The 14,236-nt window shown below is 41.0% G+C and overlaps 1 protein-coding gene across 1 annotated transcript in view; it reads left to right on the top strand.

The window, feature by feature from the left end:
- LOC138246182 (uncharacterized) overlaps positions 1-14,236 on the top strand; it is a 448,661-nt gene that overhangs the window by 84,961 nt on the left and 349,464 nt on the right. The window contains exons 8-9 of the mRNA XM_069200506.1: positions 2,194-3,307; positions 10,462-10,566. Of these exons, the coding sequence (XP_069056607.1) occupies positions 2,194-3,307; positions 10,462-10,566 (1,219 nt within the window). The remainder of the gene's footprint in view (positions 1-2,193; positions 3,308-10,461; positions 10,567-14,236) is intronic.

Genomic DNA, 14,236 nt, shown 5'->3' with positions numbered 1-14,236 from the left:
CAAGATTTTCTGGACCCAGTCTGATGCCTGGGTAATATCCAAGGTAAGGGTTCTGCAGTTAGTCTCTATCAGAAAAGACCTTTCCAAAGGTAAGTAACTTGATCTAAAAATCAAAACCATGGAGATCTAGGTACCAAGTTAGGTCGAGTGCGCAAGCGCTTGAGACCTGTTGTATTCTATTCTGTGGTCCTTAACCACGCCCATCACTTTAATTTGTTCATGGGCTTGCCTTTCAAAAATCCCTTGATGTCATTGCTACATAATTTGTTTGCCCTGCCTTGGGTAGGGTTTGTTACCGCCTTGGACACCGACCCTGTTGCAGGTATAATTGCACGATTGACGATATGTTTTACTGTGAATGAACTACTTTTTTATTTGCTCTCTCCCTTCCACACTCCATGGTCCTTTTACGTTTTACATAGTGGGAAATCGATCTTGGTCACCGTCTTGGTGATGGGGGGGTCCTTGGTGAGAGAGAGGATCAGCTAGACGTCATTGGCGTATGAGACGATGTTGAGGTTGTGAGATCGGGTGATGTTAGCGAGCGGAGCCATGTAGACGTTAAAGAGGGTCGGGCTAAGGGACAATCCTTGGGGTACGCCGCAGATGATCTTCGTGGCTTCAGAGCAGAATGGAGGGAGGTGGACTATCTGAGTTCTGCCGGTGAGGAAGGAGGTGATCCAGTCCAGGGCTCTGTCGCGGATTCCTGTGTCGTGGAGGCGTGTGCGGATGGTGTGGTGGCAGATGGTGTTGAATGCGGCTGAGAGGTCGAGGAGGATGAGAGCCACGGCTTTGCCATTGTCAAGTATGTTGCTGATATCGCAGTGGCAGCGATGAGGGCGGTTTCTGTGCAGTGATTGCTGCGGAATCCAGATTGGGATGTGTCCAGAGTAGTATTCTCCTCAAGGAAATGGGTCAGTTGTTTGTTGACAATTTTCTCTATGACTTTTGCCGGGAAGAGGAGCAGGGAGGTGGGCCAGAAGTTCTTGAGGTCCTTTGGGTCCACCCTTGGGTTTCTCATTGTTTATTTGGTTTTTCAGCCCAAACTTGATTGGCAGTATTGTAGCGCTTTGCATGGGTACCAGTTACTTGTCATTGTTTTTCATTCGCGCTCATGGCAGCCATGGTGCTTTCACATTTTACACAGCGCAATGGGCAGTATTGGATCACTTTGCGTGACTACCTATTACTTAACATTGTTTCTTAGTTACCTCACGTCACAGTTACGGAGAGCACAGTGCATCCCATTTGTGCACAGCTTACAAGATGGCAGCACAAAGCTTGTTTAACTTTAGTTAAGCCCTTTCATTTTCTTCATCATTGTATAGTGCTGTGATACCCTATCCTTGACAATTCTTGTTTCTCTGTTTCTCAATAAAAGTTTTTTTTGTTTCCCACGCATGGTCTTGCAAAGCTACTTGCGCGGTGGAATCATGTGTCAAGAAAGGACAAAATTCTGAGGCAGGGTTGACCAGTTTATGTGGTAGAAACGTCCAATTATGTATTTACAACACCTATAACTCTAACTCTCATGAATACAAGACCTATTACATTGCAAATGCTTGTTTTTAGAAAGAATGTGACTATTATGTTTTGGCTGACTTTCTACTGAGCTAAGAAAAATAGACCTTTCCGAAGCGGCTTGTGCACTGTGAAACACGGGTTGGCTTAAGTTTTTGATAGGCCTAAGCTTCTGGTAATAATTTTTGGGAAATGGACATTTCTTTAAAAAAAAAAAAAAATGCTAATAACACTGTGAAACTCCACAATAAACAAAAGTGATCAATTTAAATCCAATATAGAAATATTGTATCGCCTATAATATTCAGTACACTCACAAGACTGTCAAAATTATCATGTTCTGTAATTATAAACATTGAGGTTTTATATTGCACTCCATCTGTGTTTAAAAATGAAATTACGTTTACATAGATAACTAGTTGTGCATTCTTTCATTATATTGCAAGGAATTTGAGCTTTTCAAGTAAACCTATAATTGCATTAATTTGGAAGTGTCAAGCTGCAGCCGCTAATTTTGAGATTAACCGAAAACTCAGGATGAAGTTGTTTCATGGTGTTACTGTAGCTTATGTTCATGAGCTGTGATGGATTCGAGACTTTCCTGGTCATTATGCTTTTTTGTCAGCCAGAAGAATAACCTAATAACTGATTTGTTTATTGATTTTCATTCAGGATGAATTGTCCGGCATTCATCAAGTTGAAATTGGGTCGACAAAAAGACAGGCTTGTGGTTGCCGAAAGCAGCTTCCAGCACAGCCATGATTTTTTAAATACAGATGATTCTCCTGCCCCAAAGAAGAGCAGGCTATCTACCCATGTTGGCCTGCCGGCATATATTGCAAACAACATCTCTAGAAAGTTTTTGGAGCCTGCAGATTTAGAACGGCTTTTGCGTTTTCGTTCCAGCGCTTTTGAGGACCGCACCCAAGTCCTCTCTGAATTACAATCACTGTTCATTTCAGATCCGAAGGCAAGGATTAAGCTGGTGTTTGTGGAAGACAAGTTTCTGGTGAAGAGCATCTTCGTAATGACATCTGGCATGCAGGACATTGCCCGTATCTTTTCTGGTCACCTCTGTGTGGACTTTTTCCCTGATTTTAGCCCTGGCTTTGATCTGTACACTGTCTTTTGTGAAGGAGAAAATTATGGGTGGAATGTATGTGCCCAATGCATTTCAAAGAAAAGCCTTTTGGATATTTTAAGATTTATCATGGTGTCCATTTTTCAGACAATACCCTGCATGAGTAGCATTGTGGAACGTGTAATTGTGCATCCAGGGATTCAGGTGCCATGGGGTCTGGAGGCTCTTCTGCCCCGTGCTTTAATCCATTACTGCGTGCCTTCACTCTTCGAATTTCTTCAACTCAAAATCACCCCTTGTGATGTCAACGCAGAAGCCCAGGTTAAAAGCTGCCTTACTGTTCTCACTCACACAAAATCAGCAGAAGTCTATGAGAAATGCTTGAGTGAACTAAAGGTCCTTTGTCCAGCAGAGGTGATCCAGTATTACATTGAGACATGGCACCCACACAGGAACCAGTGGCTCCATCGAGGTGAGATTACTGAGGAGACAGAGAAGCACGTCTATGCCTTTGTGAAATGCAAGCATCAAGCATTCATAGCACAGATGGGCCATGCGCCCTCACTACACCAGTGCCTTCACGTTGTCTTGAACGATGGCCATAAAATATGCATGAGGGAATCTAGCCAGCAAGAGAAGGTGGATACTGTGGATTCTTACTATGGCAAAGAGACGGATACAACCGAGCATGTTGAACATCAAAAGGTGAACATGCATGGTCCTCCTTAGATTCTTTATCCCAAGAAACTGTTGAGCCATTTTCCCGAGAGTACCTTATAATCTGTCCCATTCCTCATTTGTTGGCTACAGTACAGGGGTAGCAGTTGACAATGTCTTGCTACAACGGTGCATCTTGAGCTGTATTGGACTTTTGCTTTTGTAATGTTGAGGTTGTTTTTATGTTCTGTCCTTAAATTCAAGAATGTGGGAATATTGTGAACAGTTAACTATTCTAATAATAGTGACCATGCGTAATATGTGCCACAAACTGATTCTCTGCAGGCACCTGGTTTATGTTTTTATTACATTTCCTACTTATGCTTCTGTCATTGTTCTCTGCTCGATGGATGCTTAAGTTTTTTTCTACTCGGAGTCCAGACTCTGAAAGTCTCAATTCAGCGCTTAGTCCACCGAGTGTCACCCCTAAAATCAAATTTCATTTGCTGCTAACACTAGGCTGTATTGCATTGACCATATGCTTAATGAGCAGAGACATGAGCAAAGACAAAATGTTGCCATTTTATTGAGATTTGATTATTCAAAAACTCAGATAATGATCTTATTAGATACACAGCATCTGCACTCTCTGGTGGTCTTAGTCATTTGAATAAACATTTGAAAAAAACATCACAATTTAAATGCTTTGCCCAATCTTTCTGGATGTTTTAATTGTTGAAACAGTGTGCCAAAGCTCAAGTAGGTCAGGATTGGTGTTTGTTGTCAAAATGGCGAGGAGCAGTAAAGGGGTGTAGCGAGTGAAGACTCACGTGAAGTATACCATCAGTGATGTTTTAAACTGTAATTACCTGCAGATCACGTTGACTGCTTCTTGTGTGGTTGATTTCGAGGCTTACTTTGTAACAGTAGGTTTTGGTCGCATAGATGTGTTATTAAATATGGAAAAGCCTTGACAGACCACTTTGAATGGGAAGTTAATGATGGTTGATATTTTGGCATTTCTATGGGCCAGGTAAAATGAACACTACTGATTTTGTGAATTGGTTCAGCAGTTAACGGCCTAATCGTGGCCTTGCTTCGGAAGCAGTCAGCTATCTTTTACTCAATCCATATTGTCCAATGCAGGGAGTGTTTGACAATTCACAGATTTACTTTTCTTGCAGAGAAACAACTATTCTGCCAACTTAAATCTTTAAAAAAAATATAGAGTGCTTATTTTACTTTCATTATATTTGGAATATTTGTAGAGCACAGTTCAAGCAACATGAAGGATAATTCAAATATGGTTTATAAGAGTATGAGGGAGAGAAAATCACCCTTACGGTAAGGATTACTAATTCTAGATCAAAGACTCTGTTCCACACTTTTGTCCTTAAGTTGATATGAGTAGGAGGCTTTTTTTGAATGGGTCTTTACTTTTTTTTTTGTTTATTTGTGTGTGTTTTTTGTTTTTTTACTCATTTTACTTCGAATACTCGAATAGGCACCAGCCCAGTGTGTCAGTGATGGGAAGGCCAGCCATCAGCCATACGTCTTAACCCAAGGGTTTTATCATCATCCCTTCTCCCAAGCAAAAAATAAGCCTAGTGTGAAACCCATCAGTACATATAATCCTCATTGTTTTAAAATCGAAGTTACGAATAACACCAATACTAACACAGTAAGACAGTTACAGTATTAAACCGCAACACTGACTTGAATCAACAGCTGCCCTTCATCAAATTAACATAATACAATAAACACAGAAAGAGAAAGGTAATGGGTGAATAAGGTAATTGCTAAAATATCCCATATGTTTTATAACCACATTTTCAGGATTCGAGCTATTCGCTTGTTATTGGGTTCATTGTGGCCACCCGCCGCAAGGATGTTCAGTCCTTTTCATTGGCTCTCTACCATTATTTTTAAAGCACCTGTATCCAGCATGACACACATGCTGAATTATAAGAGACCGAGAAGCAGCTCGCTGGCTGAAGTCACACACAACTGATTTAACATGAAGATTTAACAGTTGCAATTGCCTAACCCTAGGTTTTTCATGCCAAATTTTACTAATCTGGAGACACAGGTGCATGCATGGATATGGTCTGCTTTAATTGTACCTCGCACAGCAGTGTGAATTACACCTTGAAATTCTGGGATAACAGGCATTTGATGTGTAATGTGCAGTATGAGAATAAGGATTATGATATTTCACACTTACAAAAGTAGAGTGATTAAGGGCAAAAGAATCAGAAGTTACTTCTAACCCGAGGGTGACACCTTTACTATTTATCAGAATTGAACGGAAATCCAACTCAGAGTGAAGTTTAGACCAAATTCAGTGTTATTTAAGGTACCAGAGAAATGATGATGGGACTTTTATAATATGTCCTTCAACCTATGTTGTCAGAAAGCTTTCTTTTTATTTTAGTGTATTGTATCGTAATTCCATTTACTTACCACCCCTGACAAAACATTGCTTGTATGAAGATGGCTATCCTATTAAAGTTGCTTACCCTGTGAAAACATTTTAAATAGTTTTTAAAACTGTTAAACTTTAATGGCTTTTAAGAGCAGGGAAATCCATATTTCCCCATATTGCCATCCCCAGGCCTTGTCGTTGAGAGCGTGCCTGTGATTAACATAGCCAGCATGGCTATCATCTCCGAGTAACTTCTAATGTTCTAAAAACAGAAAAAGTAGGGCGGTTGAAGTTGGTGAGCTAGTCATTATGTTTTATCATGATTAAGGCCTCTACAAAAAACAATTTGCGGGATTTACACCTGTCAGTGCAGATGACTTGTTTTAAATGTAACGTAGCAGCCCTGAATTATTGCCAAAATCCCGGACCAAAAACGTTCAGCACACACAACAGTCTGAGTCCGCCTAGTTTTTGAAACACAGGTTATTTGACTCCCAGATAAGATTTTAGCTTCTTATCACATAAAGAACTCTGGTGGGATGTATACTGGAAGTTGGTGAAATATGAAATGCACCTGTGGTAAAGCACCTTTTATATGTAATGATTTATCTTTAATATTGATGCGTGACTTATTTTGATCAAGCAGCTTCTTTATCTCCAATCACCTTGTTACCTAATTTAATAAAACAAATATCTATTTTTTCCACTGATAATTACCTCTAATATTTGTGTTTTCGTTTTCTTAAAATATGAACTCCACCCTTGTTTTGGTTTCTGCATATTCCACTGGGTTTCAGTATCATTAATCTTATATCTAAAAAAAGCCGAAATGCTTTGCAATGTCTGTAAAACTTGTGGGTAAGATTCTACTGAATCTGTTACAGTAAATAGATTATCGGGAAAGAGCTGAACCTTTACTATGTCTATTCTAAGTAGCAGTCATAGTATCCTATTATCCACCTGCAGGGGTATCTAATGATTCCACAATTAGAGCAAATGGTATAGGAGACATCCAACAACCTGCTGAAAACATTGATACTAACCCAAGAAAGAAATTGAATTCAGGTTTTCCCACTTTTTAAAAATTATTTATTTTCTTTTATTATTTTTTTTTTTTTAACAAAGGGGTAATTCACCCTATATTTCTCTGTTTTAAGCCTTCCTCTTCCACCTAATCCCCTTTTCGTTTACCTAGCTGATTCACTTCTTCCAACACCATAAAAAGAAGTACTCTACCAAGGTTGTAATTATCTAATCATAAAATATGTTAATGAAAGATTATGCAGTAAGAGCAGTCACATAGACATCTGCTCAATGACTGTCTTCCGTCTCCAGAATCTTCCACAAGACTAATCAATTTTTGTATTATTCTGTAATCCTCTAGATTACTCTGTTTTCACATCCAGCACCCTGACAGCAGGTAGCAAAACATTGTTGGTGTTAAAACAACCATGTGATAGTCACAATCACCTCTTCAAAACACTGAAAAGCATTCTTTTCCAACATTTAAAAATATATTTTTCAAAGTGATGTGCGACGTCTACTGGCAATTGTAATATTTATTACTTATCTTACATTATTGAAGTTTTGTTAAGGCTTAAACCTCAAATTCGGGACTTTGATACAAATAAATTTGATCTTTTTCAATATTATTGTTTTACTTTCATATCATTTTGACTTTTAAACTTCAAAATATTGACTGATTACTTATTGGGTTGCATGATAGTCTTTTGGGGTCTGTATGAGGATATTTTGGGGTACCTGCGGCCTATCTTTGCCTCACCCTTTCTCACTCTTCTTTCCTCAATCATGTCACCTTTCACTGTCGCACATCTCTATTACTGTACTTTTCTTATGTGTGCTGTGATCTTCTCTCTGTTAAACGTCTGTCTGTTCTTTGTCATTTTCTCATTTGTTTTCTTTTTTACTGCATTTTCTTTTTTTGTGTGTTCTCTTCCCCTCTCTCTCTCTTTCTCTTGTTCCAGAATGGGGCCCATAGAGAAAATCGTTCTTTCTTACATCAAGCTGTGAAAATACTCATATACATGTTTATATTTCTTGCTCATGCAGTGTAAAGCAGATGTATGCCTTTCAATTCTATAACTGGACATGTGGTACTATTCTTTTGTTGTAAAAATCTTGCCTTTACGACAACCATTTTAAACCATGTACTGCTAGTAAGGACCCTTGGCTTGCAGAACTAATTATTTCACTGTTATCATGCTGTAGCTGCAATCTGAGAGAATGATACATGGTAACCCGACTGCACAGACCTAGTGAGTACAACTAATTTACTGATAGTCATTCCCTACCTTCAGTAAGTTCTCAGATCTGCCGATCCTCTTGTATGTCTTGCTTAGTTTCTGCTTCAAACACTTTTGTTCCCCAAGTGACCATCTGAGTTAAGTGCTGTTGCTGGGAACTACAGCCACAGAAACCCTAATGAAAGTTGTTCATCTTTATGTGTTCTCTATTTACTAACGATGCCTAAATCAGTGATTCTGGATGGTTTCATCTGGAAGCTTACCGCAGACATTGAACATCAGAAGCAACAAAACCAACTTTGACTTTCCTTATGGATCAAAAGTTTCATAGCTTATAAACACGACATGTACGAGCTGTCATCTGGTCAGAATCATACAAGATGGAAGAGAAGCCCTTGAGCAGTCTACCACAGCGCTGTGAGAAACCTTAGAACCTAAGGCTAAAGCAGTTCCCAAAGTCATTATTTTAGAAGGCAGCCGACATCGCCAACATGATTAGTATTCATTAGAATTCTTCCACATGGCTCAGAGAAAGTCTTTAAGTAGACAGATGTGGCAATATGTAAGAAACTGGTGTGCTTGGGGCACTACCCCAGCTAGATGGTGACTTTTTCAAAAACAGGAGAGGGTGAAGTTTGGTCATCAGTTGCAGTATGCTAAACATGCCAATTTTCTAAAGCACCATCCCCAGGTGAGACCTTTTGAGGGTCAGTGGAACCTTACTTTTTAGTCAGCTGGTAAAGAACCTAGGATTGACTTAGCTTAGCTGAACTAGAGATTTTAGAACCACATCATAAATTTACTTCAAAACACAGATGGCATATTAATCCTGAAAGCACACAATCACTTATGTTTCCAAGGGTAATGGGCATTGTAGCCTATTGACCTTTGTAAACAGTTCAGCCACCACACTACAAAAGAAGTACTATAACCTACAACATATGAAAGCTCAGCTGACCATGCAAATCCATATTAGCACAAACATGACTCCACTGTAAGTGGAATGGAAGCCTTTGGCCCTCTAAACACTTTTTCAGTTACGTGTACAGGTAATGCTGCACTATGATCCGATCTGGGAAAATGTCTTATAAATCACCAAATAAAATCACCTTAATTTACTCGTATGTTTTTCTCTATTCAAGATCTCCGAAGTCCCTGAAGAGTTTGTTGAATGGGTCAAAGCATAGCCTGAATCAAATTATCTGTCTTTAGTTTGATGGCATCCCTTACTTCTGCTAATTAGGCAAAAGATAAGGTTGTAGCTATAAGCCGGCTTTTTTTTGGTTCACATCTAACATTCGAGAGGCCTGTTGTGTTATAATTGTCTGGTATATTGGCACTAGCTTGATTGTGTCGCTTTACATTGACACCACTTGGTTGTGTAATGGTGAAATGCTCCAAAATAAAGAAATTGACTGGTTAGGGGTCGGCTGTGCAATAGCGCTTGTGTCACTGAAGATTATAGACAAGGTTGAAGTCCAGACTCGTTGCCGTCTGCTGCTGATCACCTGGCCATTACTCCAAAAGGCTTTAGAGGTTTGATCAATTGGACTTAGATCAACTCAGACAAAATGATCACAATTCTTCCAATTGTACATAATGTGTGTAAATGAAAAGTAGTTTTGACATAAGGATTAATGGAGTGTTAGTTCTCCTTACATGCTTAATGGTGGCAAATGGTTTAAGTAAGTAATATGACGTGTTATGCTTGTAAATTCCCTTCTTTCACAAACTAAAACTATCAAGTCCTGTGGAAAGTACAGTGTGTCCAACAACACTGGATATTGACCATCAACCTGTTCCAGCACAGATTTCTAAGAAATGTCGAATGTCTGTCCATAGGATTGAGTGCTCCAGGGCCCCATTGATCAAGTGTATTGGAAAGTAGAACATGGAGATTAAGGAGCTGTTTGTATTGATGTTTGATTTTGCATGTGAGTATGTAAGTTACTTTTATATGCCTGTTTGTGTTCTCAACCAAGTCCCAAGGAGTGGAATATCCGAGCGATAGTGTCTCTTATACCCATATATGATGGTATGAGTCTTGTAGTGGGTGATTAGTATCTCTTCGTGCTTCTGAGGTGCCCTGAAATGGAAGTCATTGAGCACAGGCCACCGTCATAGCCACATCTTCCTAAGCACAGTCACCTCTGTCTCGGGAAACATCATTAGCCTTAGGTGAAACTAGGATCTATGGGCTTTGAAAGTCCATAGCCTCTCAGTAGGCAGCGGTATAATATATTAGATGCTGTGCTGCTCAGGAGTCTAACTTCTAGTCAAAGTTCTAGACAATGTAGTGTGATCTAATCTGTAGATCTGCTTGTCATTGAATTTGGCGTTGCCTACTGTGGGAGGGGGTGATGGAATTAGGGATTTACCAAAGGTGCAAAAAGCAAGTTTTTACTTAAATCAACCATGTCATCAATTGACTCCTAAGCAGGGCCAGAAACAAGCAATTACTATCACCCTTTGCTGTGCAAGTATAATTTTACTTCCTTTCAATTTCCCATCAGACTGGTGGTACTAACATTCCGCTTGTGAAGGAGGAACAAATGGAGAATGATGTGGAGATGTCTCTTGCCTTTTCATCAAATGATTCTGGTGTTCTGACAGCGCAGGTAAGAAGAAAATGAAAAGACTTCAAAAAACCAAAGCCACCCTTCCTGCGGGTTGTCTTCTAGTGTCACTGTGTAATAATTATTTCAAGGTTTCACATACCGCCCAAATGCTACATCCTATTTTTATGATTAACAACTTCGCATTGGTCCCATGTGTCTTTTCTTAATACCAAAAAAAATTCCTTTTTAATTTGGTTGTATAAATTAGGTGTGTGTTTGTCTGTGTGTTTGTCTGTGTGTTTGTCTGTGTGTTTGTCTGTGTGTTTGTCTGTGTGTTTGTCTGTGTGTTTGTCTGTGTGTTTGTGTGTGTGTGTGTGTGTGTGTGTGCACCCACGCACTAGGGAATTGTTTGTGCTCTGTTCAACATTTTAATAAAGAGCAGTGTTTTGGTTACCATTGTCCCCAACAGCACTGGCTAAATGAAATCTATCTAAAAAGACTGACATTGTGATTCAACTTGTTTCCCATTTAACAACAAAGGACCATTGACTCAAGCATGTTACGTGCAAGCTGGTGCTTTTAGGTAATTTTAGCGTAGGTCTTGTGCGAATCCCAGATGGGATCGCGATGACACCCACTATGTTTAAGATGGGTGTTTTGATTTAACCTGTTGCCTTTATTAGATCCTTGTTCAATGAGGGTGCTGGCAGATTTGTTTCTTCCATGTGTTATGAGTCATAGTTCAGAAAGTGGCATATATGTTTTTTAGTGGTTATGTCTAAAAACTACTTTTTAAAAGAGATCACAAGAAGAGATAATATTCTGTCCTAAAAATTCTTTATTGAGTGTTTCGCAATTAGGATCTTGTTATTGCTAGAAAGTTCTATTATGCTAGCAATGATACCTTTAGAATAGATTTTATGCACATCTAGTCGATGTGGTTATGGGCAAGTCACATACTGAATGACTCCTGATTCTTAGCAGTGTATGTAAAGTAAAGTGTGGATTTATGCAGTCACCCACCCTCCATTCTCGACTGTTAATATTTCATCTCACTGTTAAGCAGTTGTTCACCCATTCTGATAACAGAATGTTCGACAGCATGTGTGGCTGTAGATACACATGCTGTGCATACTCCTGCCATCTATTGTTGAGTGCGGAGTGTTGCAAGTTGGTTTTCTCCAAAGGAGCATTTTTGAGTCCTGGGATCGTGTGACTCCTTCTCAGTAATACTGCACATTGGGGATTGACTACTTTGTTAGATTGTTTTCTCTCCGCCGTCGAGTTCGGACATGTGTGTCTTCGCTCTTGTCTTTCGACTCGCTCCGGTCCATAATTGTTTTTCCTTCTTCTCCTTATCAATGGTAGCAGTTCTTGATTCCTATTTTCCCACTTCCAGGTTGGTCTCCTTTTGTTGGTCTAGGCACTGACGCGTGCCCTCAGGAGCGACTTTGCCCGTTTTAGGCCTACCTCACTACACAGCACCAAAGATTATGCTGAGCTGATTGAAAAGATGCAGTTTCGTTTCTGTCCTCTGTGCCACTCAAAATCACCACCACCACCACCACCACCCCCACCACCACCAACCAAAATCTGTTGTATAGCCTGTGCCTCTTCCAGATCGCCAAGAAGGTACCTGCGACACCTGCAAATCCTTCTGGTCGAAGAAGACTGTTCGGGACCTAAGAATCTGTCGGTTGGAGATGGCACACAACGGACGACATATTGGGGAGGAACATGCCCAAGAAGAGCCAGAACAAGAGAAAGCCTTCTCCATCCAGGACTCTGACGTCCAGTTGGACATCGAAAGTCACGAGGTAGCATCTGCACAACCTGTGACTACCATGGCCCCTCCTGCCCACCCTAAGACTGGTAAAAGGCTAGAAGTCACAGGACCACCACTGCCACCAGGCCATGGTCGGATCCAAAAAACTGTTTTGGCTGCCCCGCCCTCTGACTTGGCTCCAAAAATAGACTAGACCAAAACACCATCTCGGAGTACTTTGGTACTGACCCGAACAGCTAGCACCTCCACCTTGTTGCTGAGCAAAGTACACCAACCGGAAACTACGGTGCCAAAAACCACATGAGACAAGATCTTCGGAGCATGACCAGCCAGTCTTTAGCCACTCCTTCACCTGTGGAACCCATTTTGGAGACCACGGACACTCAGCAGCACCGCCGCCATATCCATGAGGGTGCAGTGCCCATTATTGCTTCCTACCCCTGTACCTTTCAAGAGGAAGTTATCCTTCAGAGAGGCTTTGTACAGTTCTCCACCTCCAAAGAAGCTTACCAAAGACAAGGCTTCCTCCACACTTCACGAGCCTTCTCCATCTCTTCCACCGTCTACAACTCCTCCACGCTCTGCTTCACCTCCCTCCCTTCCTCATTTATCTGCCTCACCTCCTGCAGGAGACTTTGTACACCTCAGGGATCCCCTGTATACACTTGGGAAGATTTGGGTGGACCACATCAGGACTCAGATCCATGGGACCCATATGACCCTGATCCCATGTAGACCAACGACCCAGATGTGTGCCCCACATGACCCTCCCCACCAGAGGATAGCACATCCTATCAACAGGTAGTAGCTTGTGCAGCCGCCTTTTATAATGTTAAGCTGCATAGGGACCCAGGCAAACAGGACTTCCTGTTCAATACCCTTACAACCACACACAGGGATAGACAGTTTCTCTCCATGCTCCCGGGCATGCTTTATCATGCAGACAAAAAAAGAACCAGTCCACTCTAGGCTTATCACCCTTACATTAGATTAGATGAGTAATATCAGTCTGCTACCACTGACCTATGTTTCAAGTATGTATCAAGTATCTCCAGACTTCATAGTGGCCACCAATGTATGGAAAAGGGCCAGTATTCAGGCCACAGGGACTCTCCTCCCCCAGATAGTGAGAGTAAAAACTTGATGGTACCAACAAAAGGATGGCTACCCAGTCAGCCAATCATTGGGATATCGCAAATTCACAGGCCTTGCTAACGAGATATGACAGGGCACACTGGGATGAGATCGAGGAGCTCTTCCAGTTTCTCCCAGATGGGCACCTAAAAAGAGGACATCAGATTGCTGCAGAGGGGCAAACAATCACATATAATTCTGTCCGCTGTGTCGTAGATGCAGCAGACACTTCTGCACTTGGAAGTAACACTAGTGTGTTTTTAAGAAGACATGCATGACTTCGATGCTCTGGGTTCAAACCAGAGGTCCAGCAGCAGTGCTCAATATACTGTTCGACAAGGAGCACCTTTTCGGCTCTCAAGTGGGCTCTACCCTTGAGAAGCTGAAAAATGTACCAACACCGCAAAAGCCATGGGTGCTCTTCAGTCCCTCTCACACGGGTACTTTTTGTCACCCACATTGAGGTGGTTACAAATCCACAACTTCAGAGGCGTCTACCTCCCAGCCCAGACAACCTTCAGCCTCATAATCTAGGGATTTCTTCAGGGGTGCTGTAGGAAGTTGGCTCTGTATGTGCTATTTCAAAGTAAGGAATAGCATGCACAGAGTCCAGGGGTTCCCCTTAGAGGTAAGATAGTGGCAAAAAGAGATAATACTAATGCTCTATTTTGTGGTAGTGTGGTCGAGCAGTAGGCTTATCAAAGGAGTAGTGTTAAGCATTTGTTGTACATACACACAGGCAATAAATGAGGAACACACACTCAGAGACAAATCCAGCCAATAGGTTTTGTTATAGAAAAATATATTTTC

The sequence above is a fragment of the Pleurodeles waltl genome, chromosome 7, assembly GCF_031143425.1.
Source record: "Pleurodeles waltl isolate 20211129_DDA chromosome 7, aPleWal1.hap1.20221129, whole genome shotgun sequence".
NCBI classification, from domain to species: domain Eukaryota; kingdom Metazoa; phylum Chordata; class Amphibia; order Caudata; family Salamandridae; genus Pleurodeles; species Pleurodeles waltl.
Note: the sequence above shows the minus strand (reverse complement) of the source record. Positions and strands in the feature narration are given on the sequence as shown.